Below are 24,854 nucleotides of genomic sequence, written 5' to 3'. Positions count from 1 at the left end.
TCATTCAATCGTTTCACGCGACTGCCCTACCTACCAACACGAAAAGAAAATAATTCATCACAAAATCGACAACCGGGTATCCTTTGGTGAAGCCCGCCGCGTGTTGAATGAAAACCAGAAGGACACGTACGCCAGCGCTCTTCAGTACCGTCTACATCAGTGATTCCCAAAGTGGGCAAATTCGCCCCCCTGGGGGCGATTTCCGGGTTCAGGGGGGCGAAAATTTGTAAAACTGAATTTGGGGGGCGAAAACGCATAGAAAGGGGGCGAAAGTACTAGTAATGAAATTAAAGAATCATACAAATTATAGGAGATTTAACTGCATCGAAAGTATTTTTGAAGCGAGACATTTGTTGGAGCTGTTGGATTTTCTTGAAACTTATTTCAAAATCACAGCATATATTCAGTTACTTTTTGTTGGGGTACTTAATATTAGGCAGCTAATGTTATTATTGGTGGAATCTGTTTTTTTGCAAAAACAAAGTCGGCATTTATTTTGGAATTTTGGATTCATAATACCACCTATTTTGAAACTTTTGTGAAATCAGACGGTCAAAAATCGATTACAATGGATAAAATCACTAATTGCTAAATACGGAAAGTTTTTAATATGGCTGATACAAATATTCATTTTCTATAAAGTCAAACACTATCCAACTCTTTCAAGAAGACGAAAATTATGAAAGGGAGAAGTAAAAAGTCATTACATTTTTGACTCCCATAAGATTTTTGAAGTTTTTTTAAGTTACCAAGCTCGGTAAATCGACGATCGAGAATGGTGCAATAAAAACACTATTCTTTCATGACTTTCTTCCATAGAATCAAAAATAAAAGCTTGTTGAATTACCTTATTCCTTATTTTAACATGTTGCAGAAATCTGTAATGTGATTGATATGCGGATACGTTTCGTTACGGGACAATTTAATTTTGTGGATCTTACTGAAGAAATATTGTGGTATTGTTAGTGCAGCTGAGAGATCAATTAAAAATACTTTGAAAAATAACATCAACTCAATTTTGACGAAAATGCATCGGACTGATTTGCGATTCATGGCCAACACTAGTAAACCTGAGAGTTTGACAAACTTTTTATACATATATTCATTTAGGGGGGCGATTCTTAAATATGTTGGCCTCAAGGGGGCGAAAGTCAAAAAAGTTTGGGAATCACTGGTCTACATCAAGTGGAATTGGAGAAGGATACTATCATCAGAAATCTGAGGAATGAGCTAGAAGCGGTCAAAGCAGAGATGAAGCATTTAAAAACATCATTGAGAGCTCAAAGTAGCAATATTGTATCGCAAAACATCGATATTTCGCCCCCAACCATCACTTGTAGCACTCCACCTGCTGACCAGACACTATCCACGTCCGGAGCTGCTGATAACCCGGAAACTAACAGAAACCAAATTAATGGAAGAAAGTCGCGTAAGGACAAAGCATCAATGTCACCCCCAAAAGCCCCGCTCAACTCCAAAACTCAAAGCACACTTCAAACGATGAAATTGCGAAACCGAAGTCGGAGCGATAAAAGAACGAATGCATCTCCGCCTGACATTGACTACGACCCCAAGGGGAAACGCAGACACCTGACCAATAACGATAGCTGTAAATAACCCCTTCACTTCAATCTTCAATGGTTTCGACCCGGCAATTCATCCTGACTCTGGCATGGACACCGTTCATAACATACCAAAACACAAGGACGAAGACCAACGCAATGTCAAGGAATACGATTATGGTAATCTCAAAAACAACATATCCCGAGTTGAGATGCGGTTTGAGGGAGGGGAATGTGCAGTACCCCCCTCACTTCTAAACGGAGAAGCGAGTCTAGTGAGGGAGGCAATCCGGGACGTCTTTCCACCACCCGTTGACTGCCAAACTCCTAGCTCGGTCGCATATATCAACGCTGCATACAACACGCAACTCCATCAAATCAACGTAGCCCCAAAACCGTTGCCAACAGCCGCTCTTTGCAACTCTGAAGCATACGACCACTACAACCAGTTTCGGCCTCTTCCCGGAAGCAGCAACCCTGCTACAACTCCCTGAGCACTCCATTTCGACCTATATGCATCCGAAGACCGTACAACAATCAACACCAAATCAGTTCGCCAAGCGCGAGGCCTGCCACGTCGACCCTGACCAGAGATGTTCCGGTGCACGCCGATGAGCCTCCGGCGGCAGTCGACGTGGCCCTCATCTTCCCCCGGGCAAGTATCGATACATTTCAATCTCCTATAGAACAGTCAAATTCCATTATGTTTTCCAACAACCCAGGAACCCCCGTATATACCAACACTCAAACACGGGACGAGGAGGATCTCGTGTCCGACGATACTTGCAGCAGTTCATCCCATCGCCATCGACCCAAAAAAACGCTGTTCTTACAATGGAACATTCGCGGTCTCTGGAGCAACCATGCAGAGCTGTGTCACATAGTCACGCAAAATCCTCCAATAGCCATCGGACTACAAGAAATGATGTGCGGTGACGCTAGCATTGCCCTCCGCAAACAATACTCATGGAAGCTAGCGAATCGACATTACTGTCAAGGTGCTGGGGCGGCTGGTCTTGGAATACTAAAGGAAATTCCTCACGACTTCATCAGCGTTGACGCAGCTCGCCTGCATAGCCCCCACAACATCACCATAGTTTCCATATACGTTACACCGAACAGTCCTGATTCTGACGTAATAGATGCACTACAAAAAATCACACACAACCTTGAGCAACCATTTATTATTGGTGGAGATTTCAACGCTGCTCACGAAGTCTGGGGTAGTCCCAAATCATCAAAGAGAGGCCTAACACTACTCAGCTGGTTCGTCGAAAACGACTTTTTGGTTTTGAACAATGGGGAGCCCACGTTCATCAGTTCCACCCACGGAAGTGCATCGTGGATAGATCTAACGGTAGCATCTAAAAGTGTGGCGTTTAAGTTCCATTGGTCGATATCCAAAGATACACATGGAAGCGATCATTTTCCGATTAGAGTGTACCTTGAGGACAGAGCTCCGAATATAATACTCCGGAAGCGATGGCTATACAAAAATGCAGATTGGCCGAAGTTCGAGAGAGTCATCGAAAACCACCTGAACGACGATGCAGACAAAAACCTTTCTGTAGACGAAATTACTGAGCTTATCGTAAATGCGGCTAAATCAGCCATTCCTCAAACGTCAGGTCGTCCGCCAAGAAAAGCCGAGCTGTGGTGGACTGACGAAGTTCAATTTGCCATCAAAGAACGTCGGAAAGCGTTAAGAAAATTAAAAACGAACTCATGCGACCGATCCGAAAAGGGATGAATTACGTAAAGAATTTCAACAAGCTCGGAGCGCTGCCAGGAAAGTGGTCAACCATGCCAAGAAGCAATCTTGGGAAACGTTTTGCAACTCTTTCAACCCCCAAACTCCAGTGGATATTCTTTGGAACAACTTCAACAAGCTGTCCGGGAAACGGAAGACCGGATTAAAAGGGTTAGTGATTGACGGTAAGCACGAACAAAACCCTATAATCATTGCCGAGCACTTTGCTAACCACTTTCAAGAAACATCTGCTGCTGATAACTCTGAAGACGAAAGAGAAGCTGAACAATCCGACTCAGTCTTGGAACTTGCAGAGAACACCTCTCTGAACAGTGACTTCAGCTTTCAAGAACTCCTACGAGCTATTGACATCACTAAGGGGTTTTCTACTGGCAACGATACTGTAGGCTACCCAATGATTTGGCGCCTACCGGTATCCGGAAAATTGGCCATGTTGAAATGTTTCAATCGGGTCTGGACTGAGGGAAAATTCCCACCTTGCTGGAGAGAAGGGCTAATTGTCCCTATTCAAAAACCCGGGTCTCAATCGAGATCTGCGGAGAACTTCCGTCCAATCACGCTCCTTAGCTGTGTAGGAAAGATATACGAGCGCATGGTAAATCATCGGCTCACAACCTTTCTAGAAAGGAACAAAGTTTTACATCCTAGTCAGCATGCTTTCCGAACCGGTCGAGGTACCTCCACGTACTTTGCCGAACTTAAGGAGATTCTTGAAGGAGCAAAACGGTCTGAAACACACCTTGAGTTTGCCTTACTGGACATACGAAAAGCATACGACCAAACTTGGCGTCCTCACATATTACGTCAACTAAAACTTATTAACGTTGGAAGTCGCATGACAGCATGTATCGAGGAATTCCTGAAGGATCGCCGTTTTCAAGTGTGCTATGGTGGTTCTCTTTCTTCACAGAAAACTCAAGACAACGGGGTACCTCAAGGCTTAATACTATCGGTTACGTTATTTCTTTTAGCTATGAACACGGTCTTTGCGATCGTACCAAAAAATGTTCGGATCTTGGTTTACGCCGACGATATCGTGCTAGTTGCAGAATCTAAACAGCAAGCAGCAGTGCGTCGACAACTTTTGCAAGCAGTTCTTGCGGTAGATTCCTGGGCCAAAAACATCAAATTTCGATTATCAGCTAACAAATCGTGTCTATTGCACGTATGCCAAAGAAAACGACATAGAATGATGAAATCCAGGCCCGCGATCGTCATAGATGGAGATGCTATCCCTGAAGTTAAAATTGCCCGTTTTCTAGGAGTGTGGATTAATCGTAGAGGTGAATTCAGAGCGCACGGGGCTAAAACAGCAGACAGCTTACGAAATCGAATAAATTTTATTAAGGCTTTAACGCCGAAAGCTAATCGATCATCTCTGTGGAAAATAATTAATGCTGTTTGCCTCTCAAAGCTGATGTATGGCATCGAACTATTTGGAATGGAACTTACCAATACACTACAGCCTATCTTCAACGAGCTGCTAAGAATCTCGTCAGGAGCCTTCAGATCATCCCCCATCTATAGTCTTGCAGTAGAGGCGGTCGAACTACCATTAGACCTTCGTTTAGCTGAAATATTCATCCGTAAATATTGTCGATTAGCAGAAAAATCTGCCAACAACTACCCTCGATTCAGTGAAGCAGCCAACTCCGTATTCATGGAAATAACTAATGCTACAATTCCTGATATTGCAAGGCTAAAAAGGGTGAGCCGCCGCCCGTGGGACAGTCCTCGCATAAAAGTAGACTGGTCAGTCAAGAACGCTTTTAAAAAAGGGTAGAATACACGACTTGCCAGGACCTTAGTGCAAGAGCATCTCAACGGAAAATACCTCAACCACTACAAAATCTTCACTGATGGATCCAAAAAGCAAAACGAAGTTGGCGTTGGGGTTTTTGGACCTCAATTACTAATTGAACAAAGCCTTCATCATCAATGCAGTATATATACGGCAGAAGCTGCAGCACTCGTAGCTGCCGCACGATATGCTCCTAAGGAACCAACCGTCATCCTGTCAGATTCTGCAAGTTGTATAGCCGCCATCGACAAGGGGGATTCAAATCATCCTTTCCTACAGGAATTCGAGATAATTGCAGGAAGAAAGAACATCGTTGTCTGTTGGATTCCAACTCACTCCGGAATCTCAGGAAACGAAGAAGCAGATCGAGCAGCTGAACAAGGTCGATCCTCAAGACTACTCTACCAAACGGTACCCTCAGCCGATGCGATAAAATGGATCAAAGGGTTGTTCCGCCACAGTTTTCAGGAAAAATGGGACTCTCATCGCTCAACTTTTTTGCAAGCCAGTAAACCTTTGGTCGAAAAATGGCACGATAGGAAAGACCGACGAGAGCAACGTATACTAACGAGACTCCGAATTGGTCATACTCGGATGACCAAGCAACACCTGTTCGACCGAACGTTATCAAACAACTGCGAAATATGTAACACTGAACTTTCTGTAGAACATATCTTACTAAACTGCATGAAATACGATGCTATTAGGGAAGAATTACGACTAAGTAGTAACATTCAGATTGTACTAAGCAACAACGAAGAGGAAGAAACGAAATTGTTAAATTATATCAAGAAATGTAACCTGCAACTATTAAAAAAATCCTAAATAAAAGCGAATGAACCATTTGGTTTAAAGCTTCAAAAAAAAAATTGACCAGTGATCACTGAACTGTCGTCCGCGGAATATTTTGAGATCATTGAAGTGGTTTACATGGCAAGTAACGCTGAGGACGACTGCAGTAGACATTACATTTTCACAATCTGCTATTTTGGCTGGAGATGACCTTCTCGAGCAAACTTGACAGATCGAATCTGTCACTTTAAATATTCCTTTCTAGGGGCAACATATTTCACTTCCGTCGGACCATCTTGACCAAAGCCTTCGCTTTGGCTCTCTTCTAAGGCGAGCATATTTTCAACTTCCGCCGGACCTGACAGATAGAATCTGTTGTATTCCGTATAATAATTAAACGTTTAATCACTTTTTAAATTTATTTTATTTTATTTTTTTAATATTGGTAGAAAATTAAAAAAACAAATTAAATTTTGTAAAATGATGCACAATTACAGTGGCATAATTGTAGGAAAACACTGTCTCTTAGGTATGACGAAACTTCTACAAGCTTTTCACCACAGGAACTCTTGGAACGGACTTTTGATCGGGATCGATTTTTGCCTTCCTCTCCGATAAAGATTATCTCGAGCAGTTTGTATGGATACCTACAATATTGTTTCTTAAGACTCTACTATTTTATTGACAAACAAACTTACCTTTGAAATGCCATATTTCGATTTTTTTTCCCATGCGGATCAGATTAAATACATAGAATGATATGGTGAATACATAACTAGAAACACAACGTCTTATTATCCCATGTTTTATAGTTCATTTACGTATTCTAATCATTAACTTACACTCCCGTGCATAAGTTTGGGTTCACCCCCTAAAAAACATGCAAAAGTGTTCTGTCCATATCTCTGTGATTACACGTCCAATTGAAACTCTTTAAGTCGCATTCGAAAGGCAAAGAGTTATTCTTATTTCGTATGTGTTTTTTCCAAAAACATTATTTGAACTTTGTATACTAAATTTTCACTTAAAGTTGTGACATTTTTCATAAAACACACTGAAAAATCATTTGTAATTTCCTCAGCATCGGGTCGACCAACATTTTAAATCAAAGTGTCATTAGAATCGTAATCTTATATTCTTTGAAGAGACCTCACGAAATTTTGGCGGAAAAATCTGAAAAGTATTCAAAATTAATGAAACAGTCAGTCAAGTCATCGTGCAAAAGTTTGGGTTCACCCCTCAGTATGGTGTATCGTGCAAAAGTTTGGGTTCACCTGAACTCACTTTAATCTGTGAAATCTCAAACCAATCATGTACGCGCCATTATTTACACTCATAAAAAATATTAAACTATTAAAATCGGTTGAAAAATGGCAGCGATATTGACAAAAATGATGTGCGTGCGGCTCAGGTGAACCCAAACTTTTGCACGATTTGCATCATACTGAGGGGTGAACCCAAACTTTTGCACGATGACTTGACTGACTGTTGCATTGATTTTGAATACTTTCCAGATTTTTCCGCCAAAATTTCGTGAGGTCTCTTCAAAGAATATAAGATTACGATTCTAATGACACTTTGATTTAAAATTTTGGTCGACCCAATGCTGAGCAAATTATATATGAATTTTCAGTGTGTTTTTTGAAAAATGTCACAACTTTAAGTAAATATTTAGTACACTAAATTCAAAAAATGTTTTTAGAAAAATACATACGAAGTAAGAATAACTCTTTGCCTTTCGAATGCGGCTTAAAGAGTTTCAATTGGACGTGTAATCACAGAGATATGGACAGAACACTTTTGTATGTTTTTGAGGGGGTGAACCCAAACTTATGCACGGGAGTGTACCTTTGAAAACGAATTGAAAACAAAACCCTAACTCCATTTTGATAGCAAAAGCTAACTTCTTCCAAGGCGCATGATATTTGAACATATAACATTCACATAGGTAACCAATCTGTGGAAGTTATATGTCTAAATGGATTCATGAATAATATGTAAAGGAATACTTTTGGAATGTACAGATGATACAAGAAGTTGAATGTATATGAAATTTCTGATAAATTAGCCTGTTCTAATCATCTCAGTGCAGATAGGCCTATTTCGTCTGTGCCTTACAGACTTCTTCAGTGTCGTGTGCTCGATACCCTTCCTTTGCAAAAATTTAATAATTTAATCTTTTTACAGATGTACAGCGACTATAATGACAGGGTGAATGTGCGGCATGGGGTACAACACGGAGATAATCAATTCTTCATGATCAATTCGTATAGAAATCGCCCAACAGTCCCAGGATATATTCCTGAAAATGGTGATTGTTTTGCTTCGATCGTGAATTCTTCAGAAGGAGCCCTTTATCAACAGAACTTGGATGAAAACTCGGTGATTATATATTGGAGAAGAACACTTTGCAGAGCAGTTCCTTTGTACTTTGAGAGGAAAGTGCAGCGTGGACCAATACTTGGCTACGAATATGTTCTTCCTGACAGTTCATATGATCGATTAACTAATGTTTCCGAAGACTGTTACAAAGGCCAGAACGATTTCCTGGAAAATGGCATGACTGATATGTCGAAGTGTTATAATGGTAACTATTGATATGAAATCTGAAGAATGCATAAAAAATCATATATTTTTCTACTAGGTTTTCCTATAGCAGCGACCAGCCCACATTATTATGCAAGGAACTTTACGATGGCAAACAAAATATCTGGCATGCAACCGAACCGTGAGAAGCACTATAGTTACACAATTGCAGAACCAACACTCGGTATACCGATTGATCAACGAGCCCGAACTCAGAGCAACTTAGTTATTCCATCCTTGACAGGATTTTCAAATGACATCCAGAAATTCAGCAACATGATTCTACCGATGTTCTGGATAGAATACGTAAGCAGATCATGGGAACATACAAATTCTACTATTTTCCTTCGTCTATCTTTCATGGTTTCATTCAAATCTTAAGGAGTAACACACAGTGCTTGTTCATTTTTTGACATTTTCACTTTTAGCATTTCTTATTGTTATAGTAATGTAATTACAATTAATGTAATTACTCAGTGGCGTCTCGTCGTAAGGTGCACTTGATGCAGTACACAGTCGAAGAATTCAATATAATAAAATGAGAATATACATTATAATTATCAATACTTGCAACATTCGTAATATACAGTTGCTTGAAAATGTTCTTTGCCTAATTGGTGCATCGCCGTCAGTGAACATTACCAGTCTCCTCCGTTCGATTCTCCCTCCCATGGGCTCGCTCAACCAGCAAGCGAAAACATCAAAGCAAACAAAACAAATTGCCATCCATCGTATTGCAGAGAATATCCAGTCCAGCCGTGTACTCTCTCTTGTGCATGAATAGCGTGTATGAACACAGCAGGAATGTACATCTGTATTGGCATTTCTAGACCAACAGTGGCGTTGTATACTGCCCATAAACGCATAAACCATGTGAATAGGAAATCCAGCAAACATGGGACTGACATGCGTTTATGGGCAGTATAGGTAAAATCTGGTGCACTCCACTTTGTGCACCCGAGAGAGAAATTGCCCATGGCGCGGTTTGCGAGAATCGAGAAAGCGCGCGCAACTGGCGTCACGACGTCTGCTGTTGGAAGAGAAAACAACAACACCATATATGCGTATGAATATGTTTCAAAGGCCTTTCGGATGTCGCGCGATACATATTAGGCGCGATATTGATTGGTACAAAATCAGGATGTAATTAACATATTGCAGTCAACTCTCTCTTACTCGATATTCCCCCTAAAGCTAAGTATGCTGTTCCGCTCAATAAAAGTAAAAATTTCTGCGGAAAAAATGGTCAAGAAATTTTCTACATTAAGCTCCATTTGAAATGACATTTTTTTATTAGTGTCATTTCAAACATTCCTTACTTACTTGATACTTGATGGGCAACAAACCGCTACGTTGAATCTACGCCGAATAGATAATTCTTCTCCACTGAGCTCGGTCCTGAGCCAATCGCTTCCAGGCACCCTGAACGTTAAGGTGAAACATCTCAGAATCCAAAGATGACCGTCACAATGGCCGACTTGTGCCCCTACTCACGTTTTCAATGGCACTAAACTGGAGAAATAGTTGGCAAACGTTTCTGATCTTCTTATTTTAAACTTTCTGCTAGTGCACAAAGCCAAAATAAAAAGTTCACCCTTGCTGGATGCTTTCTTCGCGAGATTTGTGCCTTTGAAGTTTCAGTGCAATATAAGAAGTTGATTACAAACTGTTTCACCTTAAGTGCCCTTAAGTCCTCTTCAACTGCAAAAAGCCAACGTGTGCGCGGCCTACCACGAAGCCGACGGCCTCGTCCGGGTTCTCTACTGAATATTATTTTTGCTTGTCGTTCTTCCGGCATTCGTACCACGTGACCAGCCCAACGCAGCCTGCCGTGTTTTATGAGGTTGATAATATCCACCTCTTTATATTGACAATTCGAGTGACAATTAGAAGTTCAACAGTCAAAACTTCGGCGAAGTTCGGCGTCGGCATTCTAATTTGGTGCTTCGCCGACGCATAAGGATTGCCTTTGTCGGCGTAGCACTTCGGTAGAATGCCGACGCCGAACTTCGGCGAACTTTCGGTGATATTTCATTTCTCTTATGAACTTCGGTCTAAAGTTAATCTGAATGTACAATATACTTTGGTTTTAAAAGGCACGAATGCCTCTTCTACGGCTCGACGATCAATTCCGATCGATATCGTCCGCAAAAACCCGAAAGCATATGCGACCGGGTGACGATGGTACCGCTTCTTTGCACGCTCGCTCTCCTTATAGCTCCTTCGAGAGCAATGTTGAACAAGAGGTTCGAAAGCACATCTCCTTGCTTCAATCCATCTAAGGTTACGAAGGAGGTTGAAGTCTCATTCTGTGTTATTAGACAACACTATCATCCTAATTTGGTAAAACAAATTTAATTGAAATGACATTTCTTTTCAGCTGCGTACTGAGATCAAAGAATAATGCTTTTCTTGACCATTTCTTTTCAGCTGCGTACTGAGATCAAAGAAAAATGCTTTTCTTGACCATTTCTTGCAAGAAATTGTCCACGCATCGAGATAGGCGATTACTTTTCTGTTGAGGTGCATACTTCGCTTAAGGCGAAGTAGGCCGTCATTGAAATTTGTACGCGTCGTTGATGATTGTTGCTAATTCATCTCACGATTTCGAATCAAAGAAAATCAGCTGGTTTTGCACTGACACAGCTGAAAAAGTATCAGCATACTTTATGCATGTTAGCGCGTACAGTGATACTTCTTCAAGCCAATATAAACTATCGAGACTGAGTTTTACCACTTTGAAATGCAAGCTGAAAAGTCATCATTGTTGCCAAAACGAATGACGGGCTACTTAGCCTTAACTCGAAAGAATGCGCGGTCCCTTCAATTTAGCATACTTTGATACCTCTGTAAGTCAATATCTCTCTGAATCGATGTTCCCTAACTCGACGCAATCTGTTTGAGTTTCCCATGCAAGTTTACCTCTCAGACTCAATATTTTCATAAAAAGTTTGAAATGTCCTCCTAATGTGAATACATTCCATAAATTGGAGTTTTTTTTAACGACACTTTACCCTCATCAGGGCATTCGTGTCGGGCTAGTCGTTACTTTACAATACATTAGATTTCACTGTATATTTCGATATCCCTAATGAATTTTAGGATTTTCGTTTCCTTTTCCGTGTTGTGTTGTAGAATATCTACAACTGATCCGCTGATACCGCAAGTCATTCGTCTTTGGTGGTACCCTCCAGGGGGGTGGCAAGAGCCAATAATTACCAATCCAACATCAATTCAACATGGCGTCCAGTGTTCTTGTTTTGATTATATTGGGATGGACAAAACAAAGTTTTTATGGGTAGGAGACATCAATGATACCTTGCTGATGCGTAAAACAATAAACAAAATGATGAACAAATCAGGAGCAAGGTTAGGGCAAACCTACCAGAAAGTGGGTACCAAAACGATGTGAGGAAGAGCCGAAATGTATGCAGGATGACAGCCGTGTCAGTCCTCTGGTACCCTCTGCACTCGACTAGTATATGATGCACTGTTATTTGTATGTACACCACACCAGGTACACAATGGAGGAGAGTTGCGGTTGAAAAGGCGAGTGTTAGGCAGGCGTAACCACCCCAGCGCCAGAGAAGTCGGTTTCCTTTGTGCCATCAGTAAAAAAATGTTCGTAGGATTGTTTGAAGGACGGAATAACGATGTTCTTGTTGGCGCCTGCTTTGAGTGTGTTCCTGAGCTGATTATCGACATGTGGTGCTGCTACGTACCACTCCCGTTCAGTAGTTCTTACGATGCTGTTGATTTTTGGGTTTCGATATTGGTATCACTGTACCAAGCTTCCATTGCTTTAAAAAAAAATCAGTCATTCCAGATTCAGTTAAAAAGTTCCAGTAGGGGTTCATTCACAAATTTCATAACGCTGAAAATGGCCATTTTTGGCACCCACCGACACCCTCGTAACGCTTTTTGTATGATTATTCAACGAATTTTGTATGAGCTGTAACATTTTGAGGACACCCACCCACCCCCTTCAGCGTTATAAAATTTGTGAACATGCCCATTTGAAGGTTGTTCAAGTTGCTAGACCAGTACTTCCCAAACTGTGCGCCGCGGCGCACTGGTGCGCCGTAGCACTTCTTCAGGGGCGCCGCAAGTTAACTCATGATTAAATTTGAAATCTTCCCGTTATCTTAGAAAACCTCTCAAATTTTCGAAAATAAGTACTGGTCAGGTTCGTTTAAAGAAAACCGTTCTTCGACGACTTTTAAACAAATTATATCTGTTTCCATCGACTGTCATTGGAACATTCATTGTAGAGAACTTTTGAACTCGTTTTTAGAATTTGAGGCCTACCGCACAGTGTCGTCAAGCATTGTGCTGATAAGTGTTACTTCGATTCCCACTTCATCCGGATAACTTTTCATGAGGAACGTTTTCCGATTGTGTCAACAGAGCGTTGAGTGCTGGTCCGTTGTCTAACGTGGTGCTTCTTTCAAGAGACAAAATGGTCCACTGGAAGCATTAAAGTGTTGGATGCAATTAGGTTGACTATATTTATTTGATTGACGCAAAACACAGCATTTAATACTATTTTTGCTCAGATTGTTAGGTTTGTCACCGTAAATTTTGATAAAATGTATACGTAATGTAAAATGTTTTTTGCTACAAAGGAACAAAAAAACAGAGGTGTAACTTTGGAAGTCGTACTTAGAAAAGGACACAAACTGTCAAAAAATTTCAGCGAACATCACTTTGAGTTTATTGTTTTAATTAAGGTGATCAAAGTATTTTAGAAAGATCGTTATGCGAATATAATTTGGTCATCCACGGCAAAATAAAATGGAAGTGGCTAAATTATATACGCGTAACGCACTGTCCAAAATACATAAAACACCCGAATAATCCTCCATCCAATTATTTTAGTGTTGTTCTGTCCATATTGAAAGTATTATACTTCTGGTAAAGATAAATACAAAAAAAGGTATCTCATGTATAAGAAAGTCCTCAGCCTTCAGTTTTTAGCTCCGGTGCGCCGCGCCGTTTCCAGAAAATTACCAAGGGCGCCATGATCCAAGAAAGTTTGGGAACCTCTGTGCTAGACGATATCAGTCTTCCCAAACGAACACCGAACACGTTGGTTCAGGCAGTTTCGTTCTCTCCTTGTACTCTGTTCTCGTGTGCAAACCGAAACGCTCGAACCTGAAACTAAACCAAAACATGTGTAAATTAAACATCGGTTCGGAAACCGGTCCATTTGTACCTCGTGCACTCAGAAATAATAAAAATCACTAAATGAGTTTATTTTATTAGTTTGAAAACTTAACAAGATTTATTCATTGCGTGTTCTACAAAATATGCATTTTACGCCTATTTTCCAGATTTATTCTAACTATTTCGAATTAAGTAATATAACGCATACATTTCAGATTGACAATTAGACCCAGAATCAAACCGGGTCGCCATTTTGTAAGTTTTTCGCAGTACCGGTAAATGATCAATAATTTTGAAACGAGTGATAACAGTGATTAACGAGTAATTAACATCACAAAATGGCTAGCAAAATGGTAAGGACGATAATTTGAATTCATCTCCACTGAAATCCTTGATCAACAGATTACCTTATTTTCCAGAAATCTTTTTTTTCCGAAGACGACTACAACTCTCCCAATCATCAGTATGCCGAACCGCACCGGGAACTCACATCATCCGGTACAAGAAATTAAGAACTTCACAAAGCTGCACTATCACCCGTTCTGAGGCCTTGATCTTCAGCCGATTCAGCCAAGATGCTGGGAATAAATCCTGCTGATGCAAGTTCGAACGCAATGATGGGAAATTGATTTGATATATATTGTAATTATTTTACAGTATGTGTTGTGAATAAATAAATATACAGTTTAATCCATGATTAGCTCAGAAGTGAGCTGGTAATTAACATGTAGTATTTATAATTTCATTGGGATTACAATCTCAAGCAGCTCAAAAATAGTTAAAAATATGCATAAAATCTATGCATTTTTAAACGGCTGACAAATCGTAAATTTTAGATTAAAAATAACTAAAAAATAAACATTGTTAAACTAAACTGCATAAAGATGGCTCTGCCTTCTTGCATTTTAGATATTTTATGCATGAACCAAGGCAAACCTGCATTTTGCATGAAAAATATGCATTAATGACTTTATTTATTTCTGAGTGTGTGCAATCGCTTATCAATTTCTACTTATCGTGTCTTGTTGTATGATATAGTGAAATTCTTGAAATCCTTGTTTTTATAAAGTTTCCGCTAAATATTATTTAAAGTATTGATTTCTCTGTTTGTCTGCTTTGTGCAATTATTTGAACCTAAGTATACATGTACATGTGTTCGGTTTGATACACAGACTCAAAGCGCGTTTGCGGTTCAACACAAGTTGCAAGGTTCAAACTGTTAGAAATTCTCTGTTATAATGACCTTTTTGTCCTTTGTCCAGGTTTTATCCTGGACCTCAGGGACGTACAAAATGGCTCCGAGAAGAAATTGGAGGGTGAATGGAACGACTAATCTAAAATTCCATAACTCATGTTCATGTGGGAAAAAGGAATAGGATATTGATTGAACACATTACCAATTTACTGGATGATGGTGGGCTTGATCTTCAACGCCTTGACTGTGAACGAAACGGGCCCCTGCCTTGTTGATGTATGGGTAAAGAGAGCCGGATAGGACATGTCGCTCCGGTAAGTGACTCGGCAAATGACTTTAGATCTGGGTCGTCTCCGTTGCTCGGGGCAATGCACACTGAAGCCGATCTTCTAGGGCCGATGACGAACCAGCCAGACGACCCATTCACTATGGCGACGGATTTCTCCAGCAAAGTGTCACCAAATCGAAGCTACACTTGTTTCACGTCCTTCTACCGCTTTTTCGATGGCGAATACTTTCTTGGGGTAGTTGATACACTCTCGGTCACACGCGATTACTTGGTGGTGCCTTTTTACTGCAGGTTAAATTTAAGTTTTACTATAACCGCACTGCACGACTTGTCGCTATATACTTTTTCACCTTCTGGAGGCCGAACTTCGGAATGACAGCTCCTTTTATGGGGTTGTCCTCCACGGTCGACGAGCTGACTCACCGATTGTGACGGTAGTGGCCAGCTGTGGCAATGTGTAACGGATGATGATTGGGTTCAGGAAAGGAATGATTTCGATGTATTTTTTTAATTCAGTTTCGATTCATTTTTATTCAGTTTAGAAAGTACAGTCATCTCTCCCTTACTCGATATTGAAGGGACCATCGAGTTAGGGAGGCATCGAGTTACAGAACACAAAACCAGTGCAACTGGGATCCAAGGGACCATCGAGTTAGCCATGAAAACCAACTTTTACTATGGTTCTCTAACTCGATATCGAGATACGGAATATCGAGTAAGGGAGAGTTAACTGTATTCATATTTAAATTCGAGCTGCCCTTATAAAAAACTAATGATAAGAATAAGGAAACTATATATAAGAAAAAACAAGTATTTACAATAAAAAATGTAACCTTTATTTGAAAGGTAACAAAACCAAAGTTGCACATCGGTTCTGTTCATGGGAAGACTGGGCGATATCCGTGCGAAAAATATTGCATGTGTAAACGAAAAATCCGTTTTTATACTAGTGAGCTGGTGCACTGATGGTACATGACATTCAGGGCCATCATGTCCGGTGCATTTTTAAACAAAAATGTGTCCAACGTCTAAGAATCCATTTGTAAAAAAAAGAAGGAATATGATATTTTAAGACGCATCTTAAGGTCCGGATATTACTGTACCATTGCAGTATCTTCCTTTCAAATCATGCCAAACGACTATTATGCCAAACAACTGTTATGCCAAACCAGGGATGGGAAAAGTACTTTAGACTCAGAAATAAAAATAGTCACAGAATTACTAAACTTTATGCATGAATGACTATTTTCTATCTGCCTCTCTTTCATTCTGTTGTGAATTTCCACACTAACTGTCATTTCGACTGGGTTGAAGCTTAGCGATGCTTTAACCCAGGCAAATTGACAAATAGGAATAAAATTCCCTGCATGATGAAAGAGAGGCAGATAGAAAATAGTCATAAATTACTAAAATTTAGTCATTCTGTGACTACCCGTGTTTATGAGTGTAGCAAACATTTACCGCCTCTACATTTACATGTTTCCACACGACCATCAAAATCCAAAGCAAACCATGACCGTTCAAAACAAAAAAATGTCACGGCTCTTCAAAACTGTAATCTTTTTTTTTTCAACTTTTTTCAAACCCGAATGCGAAATGACTCGAGCACAGTAGTGATCCGATTTTTCCGGTTTTTGGGGTTTTGCATTTTTGCTCGATAAAGTCAGCATGAAATTGAACTTGTTTATATGTACACGGGAAAAAATTCTGTGGTAAAAATAACTATTTTAGCTGACTACGCCCATTCTTGAAACTACCATGGAAATTCAGACCAATTTACTATGTTTACGGTACACCCCACCGCATTACTGGTACATTTGACAGAAATAATTTACAACAATCTGATTCCGACTACAGACATGGTAAAATCAAGCGCATTTCTGGTCTGCTGAAAATTGCCGGTGCGAGCGCTTAAGTTAACCCCCTAAAATGGTAGTTTTTACCGCACAATTTTTTTGCGTGTATAGCAACGGAATGATTGTGCTCTTGCTATTAGCGCTAATAGATTTCAATTACAGTGGGATTCCGTTTTTGGCAACAAAGTCGAAATTTTCAGTTGCCAAAATCGGAACCCATATTTTAAATCTAGGCTCTAGAGCATCTTGCTAGGAATCCGTAAGATCTCACCTAGAATTCTCAGGATTCCGCTAAAGATTTTGCTAGAAATTAGCATCTTTGGATTCCGCCAGACATACTAAAAATATTTCTAGAAATCCACATTATCTCGCAAGAAAATTACAGGACGCCCTAGCAATCTTGAGTTTATTAGGAATCACCAGATTATGGACATAATTATACATTCTCAGGACGCCGCCAGAAATCTTCAGTGTTCGCTAAGAATATGTAGATTATCCTCAAGAATTGCGTAAAAAATTCTGAAAAGTCCACCATGAACCGAGAATCCCCAACGTATTTACCCAACGTAGACCCAGCTCAAAAGGAACACTTTGATTATGTTCTGAGACCCGTATTCTTGATTAAAAATCTTGTATAGAATTCTGGATCGTCTCTTAACAAATCTAACGTCTTACAGAACCTCTAACAAAGAGGGAACGTAGCTATAAATAGTTGACGCAGAAAGATCAATATGCATGCCAATACCACAGACAAAAAGTTAAAACACTGTCAATCGTTTTTATCGCATGGTTCAATGATAGTATTGAGAATAAACTGTAGTTTGGACTGTGTTCGCATGTCATGCGTATCATGGTGCCAGAGGAATTCTTTTAAAAAATATTATAGAATGTAGTAAAATATGCAGACTTTTCATGGATTATATATTGACACTTCTTCAATTCTCTAAACTAACTCAATTTATTTAATGAAATTCCTTAAAAGTTATGATACACGAAATTTTGCTGTATTTATATCTATTACTGCGGTGTGTTCTTACATACGCAATTTATGTACATCCATAATAATAAAAACAATGAGCCAAAAACTTTGTGTGAGTCATAGATTTTTTGTTCCTTATGTCGGTGCTTTTACTCAAACAAGCTGTTCCAGATATAGAAAAGTGTTTTTTTAATGTATCACCTACTGGCAGACTCAAGTGGGCTGGTCACTCAGCATGAATGCCTGAGAAAAGAGGTATCTAGTTGAGATAGCAGTTGGGATTATTGGCCTCATTAAACGTTGCGAATTGCGCAAAATTGAAAACACAAGCGAAATATTAGCGATTGAATTATTTAACATTTTTTTCAGTCATTCACCTCGAGATGGCTGCCCGAAAACGATCATAAGTGGAGAGACAAAAACACTCAACATTCAGTGTGTGAATCGTTGGCAGCGCAACGCTTGATGGTATTGATGCTGCTGCTGCTTTGTGTTTTGGTTGACTGGCAGAATCGATGAAGTGTGGTAAATTGTGGTCACAGTTCCCAAGCCTGTGTCAAACAACTATTATGCCAAACGGCTTTATGCCAAACGGGGTTGACCCTTGAAATAGTAGTTTACGGAACAAGTTGCAGAAAGATGTAAATTTATCCTACGAGGCTTGCCGAGTAGGATAATTATGACGAGTGCTGTAAAAATCGAGTTCTGCAACGAGTTACGTACAACATTTTTTGCAATTTCGCAGAAGACCACTTGAGGGTATCAGGAATTATATCGGAATGCATTCACCATTATTTTACAATTTCTGAGAAATTATTGTGTTATGATTCATTACGCAACTCAAAACAGTTGCGTAATGAATCATTACAGCACTGGTTTAAGTTAGGTAATAACAATTCCCGCACTGCATACTTCAGTGCAGGAAAGTAGGCCATTTCATGACAGATTGGCGTGATGAAAAACAGCCTATTACGATGAGAAATTGCAAAAAGTACTTTGAATCATTACACAACAATTTTTCAGAAATTTTAAAATTATGGTGAATGCATTCCGTTATAATTTCTGATACCCTCAAGTGGTCTTCTACGAAATTGCAAAAAATGTTATACGTAACGCGTTGCAGAACTCGAGTTTTACAGCACAGTTTTACGACTCGTGCTGTAAAAATCATCTCTTTGCAAGTTGTTCCGTAAACTACTATTTTGCAATTTCTCATCGTAATAGGCTGATTTTCATCACGTCAATCTGTCATGAAACGGCCTACTTTCCTGTACTGAAGTATGCAGTGCATGAATAGTAATTACGCAACTGAAACCACTGCTGTTATTAATCATTACGCAACGCTTTCTCATTACGCAACTGTTTTGAGTTGCGTAATGAATCATTACACATCAATTTTCCAGAAATTGTAAAATGATGGTGAAAATGTGTTCCGATATTATTTCTGACACCCTCAAGTGGTCTTTTACGAAATTGCAAAAAAAATGTTGTACGTAACTCGTTGCAAAACTTGATTTTTAAAACACCCGTCACTTTTTTTTTTTTTTGTTATGTTGTTTATTTTCTTGATGAAACGTTGGCTAATAAGCAACGGAATTGCAAAAGGTAATTAAGAGTACAATAACGTACATTTGACAATGTATACGTACCGATGTTGATTTTTAAATTGAAATTGTTGCACGCCATATCAAATACACCAGAATCCTGAACAATTTTTTGAAAAACTTTGATAAGAACCTCACAAACAAAGGGAACTCCTCTTGCCCCGCATACTTCTATTATAATCAACAGTTGAAAAAAATTTCGATTTTGTAATGTGCACCAAGTAACTGTTGTCTCTTTAGCATCAAATACCGCGCAAAAAAAAAAAACAAACGGACACTGTATTTCTATTTTTGACCAGAGGCTTTATTTTCGGACACTTTCTCATTTTTAATTTACTGAAATTTTTGAGGTAACCAATTAACTTTGGAGGATTAGTGTTGTGATTTTAACAGATTTTATGGAACAGAAAGGGTACAATAAAGCCGTTGGGTCAAAATACATTCTTTATCCTATGCTAAAAATTGCAGTATTTAATACTATTAACTGATTTTTTTTCTTCTTTTTTGCAGCACCAAAACGAACTTCCGCTTCGCATTATCAACTTAATAAGAATTTTTAACATAGTGAAAGACATACAATCTTACCTGCCTTTTGTCTTTTACGCGTTATTTATCCTATTATTGCTTATCGCGCTACACAAAGCTTGGAAAATTGACAGCAAATATATCCAAATACCTTCAGTAATGATACAGGAAAAATGTTTGCAAAATAACAACAATTCGGAATTAATAAAACAATAATTTCAAATCAAAACTTGTTTTTTATTTTTATATTAAATTTAGTGTTCCTTACATATTTATATTTCATTATACAAATTTAAAAACAACATAAACAATATTATTAGTACCTGGATGTTTATTTTTCATTTATTTTTTTCTGTTTCTTAATACAATAAATATTCTTTTAGTCGATATGAGGGTGACCATCGAATAAAAGAGATAAGATTAACTAATTATCTGGAAAATAATCAATCACAGTAGCCAACATTTACATTGAGCTCAAGACCATATCTAATAAGGGAGAATGTAGTTCAACCACTGTCTGTAGCTTAATATTTTTACATTACTCTGCTAATAGTCATCGGATGCCAGGAGCCAGAAAATTTGCATAGCATTTTACCAATAGAAATTTACAAGGATCCCATATGTTTCGAAGAAATAGAAATACACATCGCCTATATTTACATTAGCCGCTAAATCTTTCCTTATAAACTTTATCACGCAAATTTTTATCGAACACAGTGCTGAGCACTTTTCCTGTTTCATGGATTCTATTTTTGAAACGCTCTCGATCCCTGGCAGCTATTTCCCATTCGCCCTTCCTCGCCTGGCGGTATGCGAAATCCCAGGTTCTCATCACGTGCACTTCTGGTTTCAGATTGAATTGCACCTGAAAATAAATAAAAACAATAGTGTAAACATAAGAAAACTTGATTTGCATAATGTATCATCAATTGTTATTTAAGCGCGAAGAGTCACTATAATAAAGCAAATTAAGCGTCTGCTAGAATAAGAACGTAAGTCACATGATCGATATTCATCGATCCTCTCTTTCGTGAATAAAGGTGATATTTTGTAAGCATTTTTAATGATGCAAATTTGTAAGCATTTTTCCACTTCAAACCGCTTGGCAGAGATGCAATCTTGCGTTCTGAGGTGAAAAAATACTGACTAACTTGCATCTTGTCACCTTTATTTGAAGAAGAGAGGACCGATTAAGAGAAATCGATCATGTCACTTACCCTTATTCTAGCGCACACTTGAAATTATAAATTTATTAATAACTAGTGCTCCCGGCAAACTTCGTCTTGCCATCAAGTAGGCTGTTGAAAAACGCCATGAAAGTCACGTGTGGAAAATGACAGATTAGTTTTCTCCCGTTTTCTCCACTATCCCGATGACTTTCCTAAACTTTTTCTTCGCACAAACACGTCGGAGCTCTGGACGAATTCAACAGTGAAGGAATCATGTAAGTCCAATCACCCGTTCTCAAGCCATTTCGTGACATACAAACACCATTCCATTTTTATTTATATAGAAGATAGATAGATACACCCGATTCTGTTTTTGCACGGGGGATGCGTACCGTGCAAAAAAAGTTTTCAGTTCAAAATTTCAAAAACCGTGCAAAAAAAGTAACAACATTTCTCTACGTTTCATGCAAAAATCAGGTTTAGGCGGAAAAAAATGTATGGAAACTTTTTTTGCACGGCCGTGTAAAAAAAATCCGTGCAAAAACAGAATCGGGTGTATATAGATAGATAGATAGATAGGGTGTCTGTGTCAGTAACGGGTGTTCAATAAAAAAAAATCAGCCATACAGCAAAAACACATTTTATTTCAACCAATTAAGTATTAAAAACATAATGTTAATTAAGTTAATTAACTGATTACGCGCGGTAAGGATGGATAAATTATGGGTGCACTGAACCAAGAAATATCATAAAAAGTATTAAAAACCTCACATACATTTAGAATTATGGTAATCATATCAATGTATTGTGTATCCATTGCAATTCATTAAAAAAGTGCATAGAACTTATTATAATACCTCATCATATTTATGGGTTCATACTGTTCATATACAACAAAAGTCATGTAGGTTAAGGCTAAGTAGCCCGTCATTCGTTTTGGCAACAATGATGATTTTTAGCTTGCATTTCAAAGTGATAATACTCAGCCTTGTTAGTTTATATTGACTTGAAAAAGTATCACTGTACGCGCTAACATGCATAAAGTATGCTTATACTTTTTCAGGTGTGCCGGTGCAAAACCAACTGATTTTCTTTGATTCGAAATCGAGAGATGAATGAAAAAGATGAAAAACAATCATCAACGACACGTACAAATTGCAATGACGGCCTACTTCGCCTTAACCGATAATGGTTATGTGATTCGCAGATGTGAAAATTAGTAGGTTTTCAAGATGGCGTATTTAGTTGGTTGGTTCCATTTTAGCAGGTTTTAGAGTTCAGTTTTAAGTGTGTTTCTCCACAGTTATTGTTTGATTGAACTACAACGATAGGTAATTTCAATGTTTATACACAAATTAATCAAATATAAATTCGCTATTTCTATTTAAAATTTACAGAAAGATGAAGGAAATTCTTAGGATATCAAAGACTTTTGCAAGTCGCAGACGATGGATTATGGCAGGAAAACTGACTTGGAATCGCATATTTCAAAATCAATATATGTATAAAACAATTTTGAATAATAATTGAATAAATAATTTAGAACGTAAATTATGTGTTTCGTCTATTTAAGTGGAATAATCCCAAAAATATAAAGCAAATCCTTTGAAAATGTATTAAACGATCATATAAGAATCACGAACAAAAACAATTATTTTCATCTTAATTATCCATTAAAATTCATTAAAGAGATGATTAACCCATATGGCTTCATTCACAAATTTCATAACGCCAAAAATGGTAATTTTTGACACCCACCCACCCCCTCGTAACGCATTTTGTATGAATATTTCTAGAAATTTGTATGAACTGTAACAACTTGCGGACACCCACCCACCCCCTTCAGCGTTATGAAATTTGTGGCCCATTCACAAATATATGTTTCTGATCAAATGTATGTGTTTTATCTGATGAATGCAATCAAAATGCAATCGCAAACGTTCATGTTGTAAACCAATGAACCTTATGTGAAAAACTACATGGAAAAAATTATATTTTTTTTTTCAGATAAATATGACATGATTACTTGGTGCAGTGTGAAATTATAAAAAAAAATCCACGTGCTCGGCTGGGATTGGAACCCAGGACTCTTGTATGCTTGACGAGCGCTTTACCAACTAAGCTACCGAGCCACTTGGTGACCCAATAACTTAGTTGATAACAAGTTTCGAATTCAAATTCACACAGATCACGCATATCCCTTTCATAACCCACATCCATCTATCTCAAGTATACTACTAATACTAATATACTATTAATTAACTCATTACGCGTGGTAAAGATGGATAAATTATGGATGAAGTTATGAAAAAATCCCGAATTACCGAAAAGCTCAATAGGCGGCATCCACAAATTACGTAACGCTCTAGGAGGAGGGGGGGGTTGTAGGCTCAAGCGTTACGGCTCATACAAAAATTTGAAATTTTTCGTACAAAAAGTGTTACGGAGGGAGGGAGGGGGTCAAAAATTTCAATTTTAGCGTTACGTAATAAATGGACGCTGCCATATACAGTGGGATTCCGTTTTTGGCATGCTCCGTTTTTGGCATGCTCCATTTTTGGCACCCCCCGATTTTGGCAACAAAATGGATCCGTTTTTGGCAACATTTTTGAATATCATTAAAATTTGTAATCTTTTTGTAAATATTATCGTGTCTGTCGCTTTATTTATCTGAATGGCAGGTCAACTATACACCGATTACATTCCAGATCTTCATTTTCGTTGATATTCCTACAAATCTCATTAACTACTAAGGGCTCCCGTACGCGCTTATTTACTTCAGGATGGTCATTTGTCATGCATTCACAACGTTTCATAAGGCCATTCATCTCCACCACAATCTCAACTAGAGATCAATCTCATAGGCATTCCTATTAAGTGTCCAGCCCACTTGGGTCTACCAGTAGGTGGTACACTAAAAATCACTTCTCTCCTGTTTTGGAACAGCTTGTTTGAACAGAGCACAAGCACATTAGACAACTAAAAGTCACCTTTTTAGCTCACTGTTATTATTATGGAGTTACATACATTGCGCATGAAAAACACAATGCAGTAATAAATGAAAATACAACAATTTGTCGTGCATCATAACTTTTAAGAAATTTCATAGAATAAATTGCTTAATTTTAGTGAATTGCAGAAGTGGCAGCATATAATCCATAAAAAAGTGAAGATTTTACTTTATTGCATATTATTTTTTAAGAATTGCAATGTTCCATTCAATACCGGCACAAATGCGAACACAGTCCAAACTACAACTTATTCTCAATAATTGAAGCGTGCGATAAAAACGATTAAGAGTATTTAAAGTTTTTGTTTGTGGTATTAGTGTGTATATTAATATTTCTGCGCCAACTAATTAGAGCTACGTTCCCTCTTTGTTGGAAATTCTTTAAGACGTTAGATTTTTAAGAGACGAGTTCGGTACAAGATTTTTAATCAAGGATACGGGTCTCAACATAAACAAAATGTTCCTTGCGAGCTGGAACTATGAGTTTCCTAATTGAAGCCTGGAGACTCCTTAGGAGATTCTTAGACCTTAAGGGACTTCTCAAAAGTT

General features: G+C 38.5%; 2 protein-coding genes across 19 annotated transcripts in view; one reads left to right on the top strand and one right to left on the bottom strand.

Annotated features, from left to right (window-relative positions):
• LOC5572043 (scavenger receptor class B member 1) overlaps positions 1 to 20,752 on the top strand; it is a 58,181-nt gene extending 37,429 nt beyond the window's left edge. For 15 of the 18 annotated variants that reach the window (XM_021844246.1, XM_021844244.1, XM_021844240.1 and 12 more), the window contains 3 exons: positions 8,114 to 8,513; positions 8,571 to 8,818; positions 20,112 to 20,752. In XM_021844246.1, coding sequence (XP_021699938.1) covers positions 8,114 to 8,513; positions 8,571 to 8,818; positions 20,112 to 20,342 — 879 coding nt within the window. In that variant the 3' untranslated portion in view covers positions 20,343 to 20,752. Of the gene's footprint in view, positions 1 to 8,113; positions 8,514 to 8,570; positions 9,079 to 13,893; positions 14,403 to 20,111 lie in introns of those variants that run through there. The other 3 variants (XR_002500361.1, XM_021844247.1, XM_021844236.1) reach the window with 3 other exon arrangements.
• The window catches only part of LOC5572041, a 41,027-nt gene continuing 36,588 nt past the window's right edge, over positions 20,416 to 24,854 (bottom strand). The window contains exon 2 of the mRNA XM_001660099.2: positions 20,416 to 20,991. Within this exon, the coding sequence (XP_001660149.2) occupies positions 20,788 to 20,991 (204 nt within the window). The 3' untranslated portion in view covers positions 20,416 to 20,787. The remainder of the gene's footprint in view (positions 20,992 to 24,854) is intronic.

This window comes from Aedes aegypti, chromosome 2 (genome assembly GCF_002204515.2).
Source record: "Aedes aegypti strain LVP_AGWG chromosome 2, AaegL5.0 Primary Assembly, whole genome shotgun sequence".
In the NCBI taxonomy this organism is placed as follows: domain Eukaryota; kingdom Metazoa; phylum Arthropoda; class Insecta; order Diptera; family Culicidae; genus Aedes; species Aedes aegypti.
This window is presented reverse-complemented; position numbering and strand designations above follow the sequence as displayed.